General features: G+C 40.6%; 1 protein-coding gene across 2 annotated transcripts; it reads left to right on the top strand.

The window, feature by feature from the left end:
* Positions 1-511: 511 nt before the first annotated feature.
* Positions 512-14594, top strand: TRAM1 (translocation associated membrane protein 1). Of its 2 annotated transcripts, none has more exons than XM_057363923.1 (11): positions 512-735; positions 3538-3601; positions 4190-4311; positions 4514-4630; positions 5534-5592; positions 5980-6064; positions 9294-9364; positions 9454-9558; positions 10072-10215; positions 11065-11225; positions 14399-14594. In XM_057363923.1, exons 1-11 carry the CDS (start codon positions 613-615, stop codon positions 14470-14472), a joined length of 1125 nt encoding a protein of 374 aa, XP_057219906.1. In that variant the 5' UTR covers positions 512-612; the 3' UTR covers positions 14473-14594. The 2 variants fall into 2 exon arrangements, with proteins under 2 accessions (XP_057219906.1, XP_057219907.1); XM_057363924.1 differs by lacking the exon at positions 512-735 and adding an exon at positions 1589-1607.
* The last annotated feature ends 825 nt before the right edge of the window (positions 14595-15419 follow it).

Raw genomic sequence — 15419 nt, 5'->3', positions numbered from 1 at the left:
CTCCTTACGCCCCGGGAGCCCAGCCGGCCGGGGGCTGGCGGCACCCAAACTTAGCCAGAAACCCGGTGGAGGAGAGAGACATCAGTGGTGAATATGGATAACGGGGGRTGCCAGAGGGGAAGTGGAGTCCGGCCCGGCTCCGCGGCACGACCAGAAGCGGGGGCAGCCCGCTCTGTTAGGTCGGGTCTCCTCCGTGACCCCCTCCAGGAGACCCACGGTCATTTTCTGTCGCCGCCCCCTCGGTACGAGAGTGAAGCTGGGCCAGTGCCCAGCACGGGCTTCGGGCTACCGCCAGCGAGTATGCGGCCAGCGCTGCCAGGGACGCGGCACCACTGCCCAGGTGCCACGACACCGCTCGGCACGGCACGGCTGTGCTCACACCCCCAGCCCCGCCGCCGCCCGGGTTGGTTGGTGGGTTTGAACGGGCGGGCGGGGGCGCCGCCGGCCGGCAGGGGCGCTGCTGGCGGCGGGGCGGGGGAAGCGGAGCGGCGGCGCTGCCATTCCCCGGCTGCGCGGCCGCCTCCTCCCCCTCCGCCTCTTCCTGGCCGCGGCGAGAGGAGCTGTGCTGGCAGCGGGGAGGCGGCGGCGGCGGCGCCCAGCTCCCGGCCCGCCATGGCGATCCGCAAGAAGAGCAACAAGAACCCGCCGGTGCTGAGCCACGAGTTCATCGTGCAGAACCATGCGGACATCGTGTCCTGCATGGCCATGATCTTCCTGCTGGGGCTCATGTTCGAGGTGAGGCGGCACCGACGCCCCCGCTGGGGGTCCTCTGCCCGCTTCCTCGCACTCCGCCGGAGGCTCTCGGTGCTGGAGGGGAGGGAGGGCGCGGGAGTCCCGCGGTAACGGGGGGCTGTGCGGAGCCCTGCGGCTGCCCCAGCCAGCGCCGCCGCCTCCCGGCGCACCTGCCCGCCGGCCCACGCCCGCCCGCCGTACGCGGGGACCGGAGCCGACCCCCGCCCGCCCCGCCGCACGGCCCGAGACCCAGCGCGGGGCTCCCTCTCCGCGGCGCATCCCCGCTTCCCCGGGGGGAACGCCCTTTTCCCCGGCTCGGCTCGGAGAGGCGCAGCCCGTGGCTGCCGCCAGGACCGGGGTCCCGCTTCCCCGCGGCGCTGCGCGGGAGGCCGTGCGGGGCCCGCGGCGGCGGCGGGAGTTCCTGCGGGCGGCGGGGWTACGTGGCAGCCGGGGAGGGAGGGAGGAGTGCGCGGCACGGCGGGGAGGGGGCGGGGGGCGAGGCCCGGCCGCGACAGCCGATCCCCCGCTCTCTCTTTGTGTGCGCGGCCCCGCCGGGCCCCGCCGGCACTACGGCTCCCGGCGGGCGGCGCGGCGGGCAGGGACAGCAGCGGTGACGTGTCCTTGCGGCCGCCGCTCGGGTCCCCCTGCCCGCGCCCCCGCACCGCCCCCGCCCGCGGAGCATCCCGGGGCTCCCGTTCGCCCGGGCCGGGCACCCCCGCCGCCTCCGCCCGCCTCCGGGATGCGCCGAGCTTTGGCAGCGGCCGGGGGCAGCTCTCCCTCCGGCCTGAGGGCCGGCTCTGCTGCAGGCCCTCCGCTCTCTGGGCTCCCATGTTGAATGCAGATGTTTTAAAATGTGCCTTTTTGGCACTGGAAAGGTAACTTACCTGTGTGACTGCCAAGATTTATCAGTGATCTAAGATCACTGATCATCGAAGTAAGGCGCTGTTGACCGAATGTTTCTGGTGTTTTAGACATTTGTTAAGGGTCGTGAACCTTTTTGTTATAGGCATGGTTTTCAGGATGGTTTTATCCAGCTGTTGATACAGCTCAGCACTAAAGGTCAGTGGAGTTAGGGAGAAGATAGATAAGAGATTATATATATATATATATATATGAAAGGTAAAAACAGGGCATACCAGCTAAGCTGTTGTGTTCGGGTTTGCTATCAAAAATCACCAAGATATCCATTATATGGTGGATATATCCATTATATGGTTTTCTGGGGAATGAAATTAAAGACGTGAGCCTAAACCGTTACATTTTGTGCCTACACCAGGCTTACTGTATTAACAGCATTACCGGTAGGGTTAGAGGTTTTGGGGGATTGAATGTGCTGAATTCYTTTGTTTGCAGTTTTTTTAACCCACGGTGTTTTCTAACCCAGTGTGAAAAGGCCATGTGTGTGTCATTGTGGGTACAGATGTGGTATGTTGCAATTTTTTAAACACTTTGATATAGGTCTTGGAAATCACTTGCTGTGGTTAATGTTGGTATGGTAAGGTGTTTATACTGCCTGACTTGTACAATTCAAATATTGAGAGTAGCTGACAGCCTTCAAAGGGCAGTTCAGAATTGAGTACTGTTTTGAATTGTCCTCTAAGGGCTCCCTTGATGAATAGGGAGCCYGAGGCAACTTCACTAATTTAAGCAAACTAGTTGGATTCCCTGAAGTTACATGGACTGAACAGTCTGCCACATATTCAGGGTTTCATAGAAAATCTAGTGCTTGTTGACAAAGCACTAGTTTTAAAAATCTCATTTCCTGTGAATGATAATTAATACTGGTAGTAACCTAATCATTATGTTCAGCCACTCAACGTGTCCTTCTAGGATTCCTAAAGGAGGGTTTTTTTTGGTTTTTTTTTTGTTTGTTTTTTTTGTTGGCCATATTAATTACCACAAAGATACTTGGCTTTTACAGCAATGAGAAATGAATTCTGATCATGAATATGGTAAAGCACATTATTTTTCCCTCTCAGTTAAGGCATGTTAATTCATGTTGGGATTCAGTGAAGATTTGTTATAAAGAGGTTTATGCTTATTGACAAATAAGAACTTGTACTCCATATTATTTATTGTGARGGTAGAATATCCCTTTCCCAAGGAAAGCCATTAGGACAAAGAACTGCTCTTCAAATTGCTTTTATTCATTCTGTGGTTACTTACAGCCCATCATAAAGGGRTAGTACCACTGTTGCTAAATTTAATTTCATTTGTTTTATGCTTCTTGCCGTAGAATCCCCAGGGTCATAAGAATGCTAATTGTGCTGAGTTGGTATCCCACTGGCCTGAAATTGTTTTCTATTCTTTATGCCTTTTTTCCTTCCCTGTCCACATTTTTCAGATCACCCACAGATTTATGAACATGATAACTGACTTTTTTCAAATAAGAAAAGTACTTTTAAATAAAGCCTATTCTCAGCCACTGCTGAATGCATAATGAATGGTCTAGGGACTCCATGATATTGTACATTCTGTTAATCTAATAATACAGTACGGACTGAGGACAGAACTGTAGCCTGTTTTTTTCATTTTATTGTTGTAGGAAAGGCTGTCTGTAAGTAGCGTTTTCAAGGACCTCTTATTTGTCAGGTTGAGTATTCTGTAAACAAACGTATAGAGACCATGCAATGTGTGCTGCCTTTGGAAAGTCAGGTGCAGTGGTGAGATAATGTGACTTGATCAATTTTTTGGGAGGAGACAAACGTGCTGGGCAAGTGTGCCAAAACTATGGGCAAGTGTTTTCAGTTCAATGTAGTTTATTTCCATGAGAATTTATAGCAATTCTGGTTTTTCCTCTTTCAGATTACAGCAAAAGCTGCCGTCATTTTTGTTACACTTCAGTACAATGTTACCATTCCTGCCACAGGTATGTATCTTGCTGAAGGTTAGTTATGAGACATTGTATCAGACATTATTAGTGTGCTGTGCTTCCTAGACTTGACAGGAAGGGAATTTGTCAATTTGAATAGATAATAAGCAGCTTTCAAGGATTTCACTTTATTTTTATTAAAACACTGTTTTGACTTATTAGGTTAGAGGCAATGTTTCTGTTCTGCTGGATTCATCATTAGTGCTAAACCACCATCTGACTGGTAGATAAGTTCTTGTGAATTCTTACTCWGGCTTTGCAAGTGACAATCTTTAATAGTCAAAGTGGGTTGATAGTTTAGCATCTTAATATTGTCCACTTTCAGTGTATTTGGGTAAGTTTCATCAGTGAACTTAAATTTTTCGTTTTAYAGCGCCTTTCCAGAGTCAAACTGGGTTTGTGATATGATGGAGAAGATAACTGTAAACAGTCTAGTGACCTCGTTCATGGTGGCAGTTTAACTCGACTTCTGTTTGTTCAGCTGACCACAAGCTATTTCTGTCTGAAAGGTTTCAGTCTGAGAAATAACCTTATTAACCATTAAACAGTATTGGTGCCTAACAGTTAATTCTGTTTGTCTTTTAGAAGAACAATCTGCAGAAACAATCTCTCTCTATTACTATGGCATCAAAGACTTGGCTACAATTTTCTTTTACATGCTTGTAGCAATAATCATACATGCTATAATTCAGGAGTATGTACTGGATGTAAGTACAAAATATTAATTCCTTCCATTAAGATAATTGTCATGTTTTAATTAGACTTTAAGACTATTAACTCAAAAGTAAACTTTTGCATTGAAGTTTTTAACTGTAAAAATATGCATTAAAASTTTTARAYATTSTAATGCAGTTACCAAATGAATGTTRAGTACTGCAACATATAAATAACAGTGGACTTTCATTTCAGAAAATTAACAGGAAAATGCACTTTTCAAAAACAAAGCATAGCAAGTTCAATGAGTCTGGACAACTTAGTGCATTCTACCTTTTCTCCTGTGTTTGGGGAACGAGTATTCTTGTCTCTGTAAGTATGCTTTCTCTTCTGTTTGTATTATGAAATTTCAAAAAATTCACTTATGCTGATGATAAATATGGTTTGGGCTTATTTTTTTGTTTTTTTCTGGTTTTAATTTTAAAGTGGGGACAAGGTTAAGGATTCTGTGTGGGTTGTAGTTGTCACTGAGTATAAAGTCAGTAGTGTTATTGTTGCTCAGTCTTGAGTTGATTTACTGTCAAACTGAATAAGGTAAAACCATTTAACTCCATTATGGAAGTTAATTCTCTGTAGGGTTTTTTTGTGCTGGTTTATTAACAGAAAAGTTTAGAGAAAAACACCACTCATAGCGTTCTGGAGCCTAGGGAATGGGAACATGGCCAGRTTGCTGTAGCCTCAGGTCAGTGTGTGCCTTTAGGCGACATACTCCTTGCCAGTGGCTGGATGTGTCTGAGCTTAGCTTCACAGAACAGGAACAGTGTGACTTTTTTGGGTTTTTTATTTTAACATAATAACTCCTGCAAAAGCTTTCCTTCTCTTCATTAAGTYCAAAGCTTGTCAGCAGTTCACAAGAGAAGACTTGTGGCTGTAGTTATGCTGGAATAATTTCCATCTCATAAGGACATTCTGTCTTGAATGATTACTTGGTTTCTTTGGTTGCTGTTTGTTTTCCTAAGCCAGTGCAACTGTCTTTTGTTTCGGGGATTTGTTTTTGGTTTGGTTTGGTTTTGTTTATTTGTGATTCCTTGGGGGTTTTTTTAAAAAAGGGAAAATTTATAGATCTGCAGTTTTTACTTGCCTATGTAGATGTGTTCATTTTTGTATGTACACAATTGGATATATATAAATGCACGCATGTAGGTCCAGTATTTCTGACTAGAAAGTAACATCTTCGAGGGCTTATTGGGTATTTTTGTTTTTTTCTTTTTTCAGGAGAACTATATATCAGATCCAACCTCTCTGTGGAGGGACTATCCGCACACTCTGATTCCGTAAGGCCTCTTCCTTAGAGAATTGCTGGGGAGAGGAGGGAGTGTTTTAAGCCTAGGGTGTGTCATGTACAATCTGCTTAGGATAAATAGTTTGTAAAACTCTATTAGTCACTTATGTATTTTGGGTCATATTTAYATGGGCTCTTGATTTTTTGAAAACTTGTAGCATGTATTTTCTGTGGACTATCACTTAAAGAATTAAATTTTTGCAAGCCTTGTCTTAATGATTTTGTTTTAAAAAATATTAATTTAGAGTTGGCTGGCAGGAAGGAACTGTATTTTTTTTCTCTAAGAGACAGTGATAAAATGAGTTCACTAGTAGCTTCTGAAATGTTTTAAGTTCATTCATATTAAGTAATGCTCTTCAATTCTTGCTGTATTGTACAGGTTTCAGATGAAGTTTTTCTACATCTTACAGCTGGCATACTGGTTTCATGCTTTTCCAGAACTTTACTTCCAGAAAACTAAAAAAGTAAGTTCAAAGCATAAATGGAAGTAACTCCAGAGCAAGGTGGCTTTTTTCTTTTTAGTTAAATCCTGTATTTATAATTGCAGTAAAATTGCTAAATATCTGTTGTGTAAATAAAAATTACTAGTGTTTCTCATCCACTGAAAGAATTTTCCCTAGAGCAAATGAATGTAAGATTTCCTTTTCAACTCCTTTTTTTTTTTGTTTCTCAGAATTGATAGTCTGAATAGTGTCATTGAAATCACAGTTGCTTCATGAATCATGATATAGGTGTAGAATATAAACTGTGAATAATTCTATAAATCAAAGGAGTATGAAAGTCTGGGATTTGATTTAAATAGCATTACCCTCAGCAGAATTTCTGGTAGTTATGTGTTGAATTTTTTTTCAGTGCTCTATTTTTCAACAGCATTATTTTTCCACTAAGGATTTTCTCTCTTTGGGTTCTCATAACTGAGTTTGCTGTAGATTTTTTGTAGCACACTTTGTGCCTTCCTGGACCAAAATAAGTAGTCTCTTTGAATGTTTTGGCTCAGATCATTTTGCATAGACATTTTCCTGCTCGAAAGTGTTGTAAGCCCCTCAGCATGGCTTCACCAAGGGCAAATCATACTTGACTARCTTAGTGGACCTCTGTGGTGAGTGATGCATCAGCAGATGAGGAAAGAGMCGCTCATGTCATCCACCTGCACTTCTGTTAAGGCTCTTGGTAGGGTTCCTTCAGAATTCTTACCACTAAACTGGAAAGAGATGGRTTTGATGGATAAGGAACTGGCTGGGTGCTGCACTCAGACACTTAGAGTCAGTGAGTCGATGTCCAAGTGAAAAGGAGGAATAAGTGGTGTTGTTCAAGCGTCTGTGCTGGAACTGGTGCTGTTAAACATCTCCATCAATGACACAGACAAGTTTGCTGATGATGCCAAGCTGGTTTGTTTGAGGAAAGAAGTGTCATCCAGAGGGATCTGGGCAGACTTGGGGACTGGGTCTGTGTGAACCTCATGAAGTTCTACAGGGCCAAGTGCAAGGTCTTGCACCTGAATTATGGCAATTCCTGAAATCAGTACTGGCTGGGGATGAATGGGTTGGAAGGACTTGGGCATACCGAGGGGATGAGAATGGGGCATGAGCTGGCAGTGTACTCTTGCACCCCAGAAAGCCAGCTGGCACCTGGRCTGCATAAAAAGCAGTGGCCAGCTGATAGAGGGAAGGCATTCTGCCCCTCTGCTCTGGTGAAACCAGTCCTGGAGTGCTGCATCCAGCTCTGGGGTCCCCAGCACAAGGAAGGTTCAAGAAGGTCCTGCTTGAGCAGGTCTGGAGGAGGGCCATGAAGATGAACAGCAGGTTGGAGTGCCCCTTCTCTGAAGGCAAGCTGAGAGAGCTGGATTTGTTCAACCTGGAGAAGAGAAGGCTCCAGGGAGAACTTACTGTGGCCTCTCACTGTTTGAAMGAGGTTTGTGAGAAAGATGGAGAGAGACTTTTTATTGGGGTCTGTAGTGACAAGGAACAATGATTTTGAAAGAAARTAGGTTKAGAGTAGATCTGAAGAAATTCTTTGTGATGACAATGGTGAGACACAGGAACAGATTGCCCTGAGAAGCTGTGAATTTTGCTTTCATTTGAAGTGTTCAAAGTCGGGTGGGATGGGGCTTTGAGCAACCTGATCRAGTGGTAGATATCCCTGCCCACGGTGTAGAGGTTGGACTGCTGTAGAGGTGATCCACAGAGACTGGACTACTGTAGAGGTGCTCTTGGAGCCCAAACCATTCTGTGACTGTTGCTCTGTGACTAGGCTGCACCYCTCTTACCAGCTCTGCTTTATTCAAGAAAATGAAACATAGGTGTTACATAACCATAGGACTTTGTACAGGAGCCTAGAAGAGGCTTAGTGAAATATTATGCTGCTCAGATGAAGTATGAACACTATTTTGTAGATGCACTGCAGCTGATGTTCCCATATTGTGTTAGTGACTTCTCAAATGTAGCTTCATGGCCAAGTGTGGAGATTTTTTCTTAAAATAACATCAGGAAAGCTGTCACAAGTGGCCTAAGTGCTGTATGTTGAATAGGAATCTTTTATTTGGTCACTGCTTGAAATTATGCCCTCTGACTTTTGCATTAAATTTGAAGAGTGATACTTTGTTTTAGCAAGTTCATAGTTGATATTTCTTTAACCACAGCTGAACYTCTGCCATCTTGGTTTCCTTGCCATATTCCTTCTCTTGAGGGAACTGGCTGCTTTTACTCAGGGTCTAGTTGTCTGTCCTGCTGACATAAACAAGACATAAACAAGAAAAGAACTTCTTCACTCTGGTTCCTGTAGAGTCATGTATGTCTTCACCTGCATTATTCTACAAGGCCTGCAGTCTCTAACAGTTTGTGTAAGCAGGCAGGTTTAAATKTTGCCTCAGTTCTAAAGTGAAAGTGTAAGAGTCTGGTCCTGGTTGTTCTTGGAGAAATTCACCATTTGTATGGACTATTGTCTTTGTCTGAAATAACTAATTTTTCATTTTCTTTCAGATAATTTAGAGTAGGTCTTTCTCCAYCTGTTTTCTTGTTCTTTGTGTATTAAGTGGTGTTTGCTGTAGTCACAGTTTTTTATTCTGTGGTTTTGTTGGATTTGATACTGAATATTGAATAACATAGTATAGCTCTTACAAGTTTAAAATTTTAGTCCTTTTTTAAATGCATGTATACAAGACAAAGCTGAAGATTCTTGCTTGAAGTTCAGGGAATCTTTCCAAAAAGGAGTTTCTTAAGCACAACKGAATGTACTCTGCTACCACTCCAAAGCAGATTTTTATTTTGATCTGGCATACTTCACTGGTTCTTTTGTTCACAGATGGCACAATCTGCATTCTCTGTGCTATGTGTCTTCCACTTCATTATTTTACCTCCATTAAGTGTTCAGTTTAATGGGGCTGGCTAAAACCTGATTAAAAGTGTGACTATGGGGTTTAGCATGGCTGGTTAATAACAATATTCTCTATATTTGCCAGCAACAGTTTGCTAGAATTTTGGATGGCCTTGGATTTTTAAAATTGATGTCAACACTTGGAAAACTTCTCACTTTGATTTATATTTTGCCATTTTATTCTGTAGCAATCTGACAATTTGATGGGCAGGAAATATGTGGAACTGATGATACAGTAATACATACAAAATATTKTAATAGCTTGTACAAATACTGTATAACATTGTGCATAACACGTGCTTGCTTTTTTCTTCCTGACAGGAAGATATCTTTCGCCAGATTGTCTACATTGGACTTTACCTCTTTCATATTGCTGGAGCCTATCTCCTGAAGTAAGTCAWTTGTAAACTTTTGCTGGCTTCATTCTCTGCCCTAAATATCTTACAAAATGTCTGAATGTTTGTTTTATTTGTTTTGATAGTCTGACCCATCTTGGACTTGTTCTTCTGGTATTGCATTACTTCGTTGAATTTCTTTTCCACATATCCCGTCTTTTCTACTTCAGTGATGAAAAATACCAGAAAGGGTAAATAGTCTTTAAAATTYGTGTAATTTCTGTCTTAAAGCCTTTTGCATTTAACTAACCAGTAACCAAAATTATGAGGGAGTTCAGTGTTTCTGAAGCAACCATAGTTCTCCAGATTGGTGTTAGTTTTTATTTTTCTAATCCAAGTACTTTTTACCTTGTTTTAGCCCATTTAAGTAAATGTTAGTAGCAGTATAAAATGAAATAAAATCTCTCAATGGGTACTAATGTGTTTTTAAAAATGTTTTGTAGAGAAAGGAATAGAATAGTTTGCTAGTACAGCCAATTCTGTAGGAACTAGTAACATGCTTTTGTTCTAATAGTACTGGAAAGCACTTTGCATTAAGTTGAAATTAGTTTTCATAAAATAATATAAGATAGGTGCAAAATTATGAATTTAGGTAAATTCTTGCATTTCAAGCAAATTTGGATGGGGGAGGATAACATTTGCATTGTTAGTGCATGTGTTTTGAATAGAAAGTTTATTTAATGTTTGTGTGGTTTTATTTCCAGATTTTCACTGTGGGCAGTTCTTTTTGTTTTGGGAAGGCTTCTCACCTTGATTCTCTCAGTCCTCACTTTTGGCTTTGGACTGGCAAGAGCAGAAGATCAGCAGCTGAATTTCAGTACTGGGAAYTTCAATATCCTGGCTGTTAGGTATAGTAAACCTGAAACAGTGCTTATGTGCTGTAAACCTGTGTTCAGTACACACTGTAAATGGTATGGTACTAATACCAGTAATTCTGAATGACTGAGTGTTTTCATGCAACCAGTGGGATCAATAGGAGCAGCTTATGTAAGAAACTTCTAAGGCACAGTGAAACATTTTCACTTTTTCACCATGAAATGAATTAACTGATTTACAGTCTAGAGCTGARAAATCTGTAACCTCACCCAACTAGAATTAAAAGGAATATCCAATTACAGACACTACTTTCAAATGTTTTAGAGATAGTAAATTGAATTCTAGATATAATTGCTGCATGTAACCCTTATCTTAGAGGTCAAGGCATTATGTCCAGAGCATCTTTGGTCCTGGTTGAAGATTTCTGCCTCTTTCTCTGCCTTTTATGGCTCCTATTGCTGCTGCATGATTCACAATGTTCAGCCAACTACCTGGCCTTCTTAAGAATGCAGAAAAGGAAGTTACTGAAACATTGGCAATGTCAGCATTAGCCTGCAAAATTGATACACTGAACTGCAAGACACTCGAACCTTTTACTGCCCAGTACCCTGAGAGTAATTCTGGGAAARACAGCAGGGAAGAAAACTGGTACTTCCCAGTTTTGATGGGCAAAGATTTCACCATCAGTCTATACCTACTTTTTATCATCTGTGCTTAAGCCCAGTCTTGCCCTGTGTGAGCAAACCCTTGGCTTAGAAAATGAGTGTTACCAGGAGGAGGGGGAGGAAGTTGCSAGAAAACCTGAAGTGTTCTGCTTTCCTTTTCTGTTTGAGTAATGAAACAAACTTACTGATAAATCTTTACCTATTATTTGTTTCTAGAATCAGTGTGCTGGCCTCAATCTGCATGACTCAAGCATTTATGATGTGGAAGTTCATTAATTTCCAGCTTCGGAGGTGGAGAGAGCATTCTTCTTCTCAGCCTCAGTCAGTGAAAAAGAAGTTTGTATCAGCTAAAGGAAAGACCTCCAGAAAAGAAAGAGGTTTGTAGATTTTTCTGTTTCCTTGGCTTTTCAAAACCAGCTTTAAGTTGCTAAAGAAGTATTTTTTGTTTAACTGGTGAGATGACTCAGCTGCAGAAACAGTAGTGGTGAATACTATCGTAGGAAGAACAGATTTTTAAAAAAAGCATTATGTATTGTTGGGCACTTACAACCGTAAGTGCCCAAATGAAGGAATTACTGGTTTGTTTTGTTTTTGTTTTTTTCAGTTAATGCAGCAGTTTTTATTATCTTTGATTTCATTATTTGAACAAAAATGTGTCATGCTTATGTTTTGTTCCCTTATGAAAAGGGAACAGGTGCAATTTTAGATCTGTTCTCTTAGACATTTATTTATAAAATTTTCTTGAGGTGGATTTCAAGCTTGTTTTTCATGGCCACGAAATTCTGAGGGTTTAGGGCAAAGATGGCTTGATGATCCACCCAATAAAAAGTCTTGTGTTGGACTGTTTTTATGAAAATTAGAGTTTGATAGTTCTCTAAGAGTGATAACTACYCACCACTCTAAACCTGTGTTGAAGCATTTAGAAATGAACTGATAAGTCCTGGTCTGTCTTTTTGATTATGTCCCACCCTTTTGATGAAAAGGGCATGAAAGATGAACTGAATTCTCTTTTCTCCAAGAAAAACATATGTGCATTTTTTAAAAAAAAAAAAATGAAATACCCATACTTCAGTATATCTGTTGCACCAACAGTTCAACTTTTGTGGTTTCATTGCTAGCTTGAATAACTTCTATAYCTTTTTGAAATGGCAGAAGTTGTTCCAAAAGCTTTTTTTTAGCATTATTCTTTCCTCCCAAACATGTATTACCAACCTGTTCCACTTTTGGTATATTGAACGTAGTGGATGTCAAGACCATTTGCACTGAGAACTGAGATTTGTGGTGGGAAATCAATATTTCTTTTTTATTTCCTCCAACTTTCTATTTTTTATCCAAGTTACATGTTTTGGAGTATTGCTGCATTCTCTTTAAATCAGTTTTAATTATCACAACTTACCTTTTYATAGTGTCAGGGGTTTTTCTTTTCATCTGAAAAATCATTTGAAATTTTTTTTTATACTTGAGTGAAGGTAGTTTCCCATGTAATTGTCTTGTTTAATCAGAACTTCATGTTCAGGGCCTGTTCATTATAGGCTTTTTCAATTTAATTTTATTATTTTATGTCAAATAATTTTAAAATATGTGCCTTGATGGTGATTTAATTAGGGAGTCAGAAATGTAATAGCTTTTTTAAATCTCTTAATCTATTTCATTCATTTAATTTGGTGAATCTGCTGGGTTGTGCCCAACTTCAATAGTAAACAAAACAAAATAAAACAAATGGTAAACAAATAGTGAAAACTAGAGTTGTGGTTTAATTCACAAAATAGTTGAACTCTGCCTGTCTTGAGGACTGAAGAATTTTATTCCTCATTTTTTAATGGAAATAAAAGAACTCAGTTTATTCATATTCTTCTGTTTTGAATACTCCTGTTATGTTGTCTGTTCAGAACACTTGCACAGGGTGCAGCAAAACTGTGTTTTTGAAAGAGTAATACATGCAATTGAACTGTTTAAAACACTTTTTTTGGTTGAATGTTTTTTTGGGAACCAGGGCACCATAAAAATGTGTTACTTTTAGTCTATGCCAAAAGTAAGAATTGACAGTAGGAAAATCCTGCTGGTGATGTAGGTGGGGTACCCAGCCACATGCTGACTCGTGTTCTTCGTTTTACCTAAATTGTTTAAGAAAGTATTATTTCAGTTAGCTGGTTTGGGTTTAGTTAATTGCTTGTAAGCTTCTTTATTTAAAAATAATTTGAACATTTTCAAAATAGCAAAAGACCACCTTACACAGGCTTAAAATGGTGGTGTCATTTACAGCCCGGTATGTGGTCAGACAGACTTTGACTGTGTCTGGTCTCATGCTCATGTGTGTTTCTGATTGTTAAAATTTTTTTGGTTGTTGCTTGTTTGCACAAATGGGAGCGTTTGGGTGTTGTAGGAGAGAGGGGGAGGCCAACAGCTGTTTTTGTAAACTGGCCAAGCTCTGGTGACCTTCAACACATCTGCAGGTGGAAAAACCACATTTCATCAGTCTTTTGTAAATATATAAATATATATATATCTAAAGCATCAAAAAAACCCAGCAAGTGTTGCTTGAAGTCAGAGTGATATGAGTCAGCAGAGATGTTGGGCTGCAAGCGTTATGGCTGGCTATGCACTCTGCTCTTTAGATCTGTTTTATAAATACAGTTGCTGTCAGGCAACATCTGTTTCCTTGCTTGTAGTGAAACTGAGTAACAGAGGTACTTTTAATTCACAAAGGCATCATATTGCTCCATTTTATTAGTTGTAGGCACTAAAAATCCACAGATTTTGCATTGTTGGTTTTGGGGAATCTTTTGCAAACCAATCACCACTGGGGTACTTGAACAGATTAAAACTCTTGCAATCTTTAAGCTGACCCTGGAGTGGGAGAGAAGCAGAGAGTTGCAGCTGGTGACTCGTGCTTGCTTTGTGTTCTCAGATAGGTGCCTTATCTTGTACTCAAACTCTTTCCACCTACACATACTCATTGCAAATCTGAAACMGGGTTTTACTTCTGTCTGTCTTATCTGCTTGTAAATAAATGCCTTCATCGTAACATAAATTAATTCTGTATGTTAAAGTAGTTGCTTTAAAAATTGTGAATGTATATAAAGGATTCCTTCCACATATCAAATACTTGTAAAGGTAGGCAAAGGAGCATAATTGTAGCAAGAATTATCATATGAAATAGGTGGGATAAATAATTAAGACCTGAAGCAGGGAATTGTGTATATACTGTGTCTTCAAATTTTCACAGAACTGTCTCATCTCCACTACAGGTTGTGCTTTACTTTTTCACAGAATATCTTCCAAAATATCATAACTGGTCTTGATTTTCAGTCTAGATGTATATAATGCACACATTTCAGTGTCTGGCCAGATCAGGAAAGTGGGATCTATTGTAGTAAACTTTAAATACTGCACTTTGTGAAAACTTCATTATACTGTTACTCTCTGAATGATAATCAAGAGGTTTAACAAAGAAGGTACATCAGAAAAGAAGTTAAAATGCTGTTTGCAAAAATGTAATAAAATATAAAGCATGTCACTGTATTTGAAAGATGTTATCTTTTTTTTCTAGAAAATGGAATAAATGGAACAGTGACCTCAAATGGAGCAGACTCGCCTCGCAGCAGGAAGGATAAATCCTCGTAAAACTGGGTTTTATTAAGTTAATTGACTAATGTCCCCAAAGAATCTGCTTTTTACATGGATGGCCCTTCAGCACTAGAGATATTATGGATTAAAGAAAATACAATTCATGTTTTTTGATTATTGCTGTTGTTTTGAGAAACTTTTTTTAAAAAGCCATTTTGACTAAGGAAAAAGGTTTATCTCTCTTCAAATACTTGGGGGGAGGATTCAACACTTTTTAAAAAACATTGATGCTTTTTTAAATATTTACTGTGATGAAATAACTTACTTAATGAGGATCACTGTTGCAGTGTATTATTTCCTTCTAGTTTTTGTAATCTTGGTGATACTGTTCTATCAACTTCACTTTTTCCAAGTTCCTCAAGAAGTATTGCAAAATTGGAGTAAAAACATAGTATGCATTTTCAGATACTCTGGATTTTCAGTTAATTACCTTGGCTCAAATTTACATTTCAAATTGGGATTCCAAGACCACACCAATAGACCTCATTATCTGGTAGTTAGTAGCTGCACAATGTCTGCTCTAAGAATTGCCCCWTATCATTAAAACAAAACTGAACTAATTGGAAATGTTGCAGAGTCTTATTGTTTGTTGGTTAGAAATCTCTTACAAGGAACAAAACACCTGTTTGAGATATAGCTTTTAGCACTTRAAAAATTAGAAGGGAGCGTGTATGGTCATAGAAAGAGTTGATTTGAGTAGCACTGTCCACTTCTGTCTGTGCTTTTGAAGTGTACGTATCTTGGAGAATTAGTGTGCGTTGGACCTTCCTTGAAAACTTGTCTGTCTGATTTTAGGGGGTGGAGGTTTTTACAATGTGTTGTGTTTATTTTGGGAGGCTATGAATTCTTCATGAAGAGGGAATTAGATAAATGGATCAAGTTATGAGAAACATTCCTCTATTCTAACTGCTTTGCTTTGTTTCACCTCTGTTAGGAAATAGTTT

Source organism: Malurus melanocephalus, unplaced genomic scaffold (assembly GCF_030028575.1).
Source record: "Malurus melanocephalus ecotype Western Australia unplaced genomic scaffold, MMel_1.1 scaffold_32, whole genome shotgun sequence".
Classification (NCBI taxonomy): domain Eukaryota; kingdom Metazoa; phylum Chordata; class Aves; order Passeriformes; family Maluridae; genus Malurus; species Malurus melanocephalus.
This window is presented reverse-complemented; position numbering and strand designations above follow the sequence as displayed.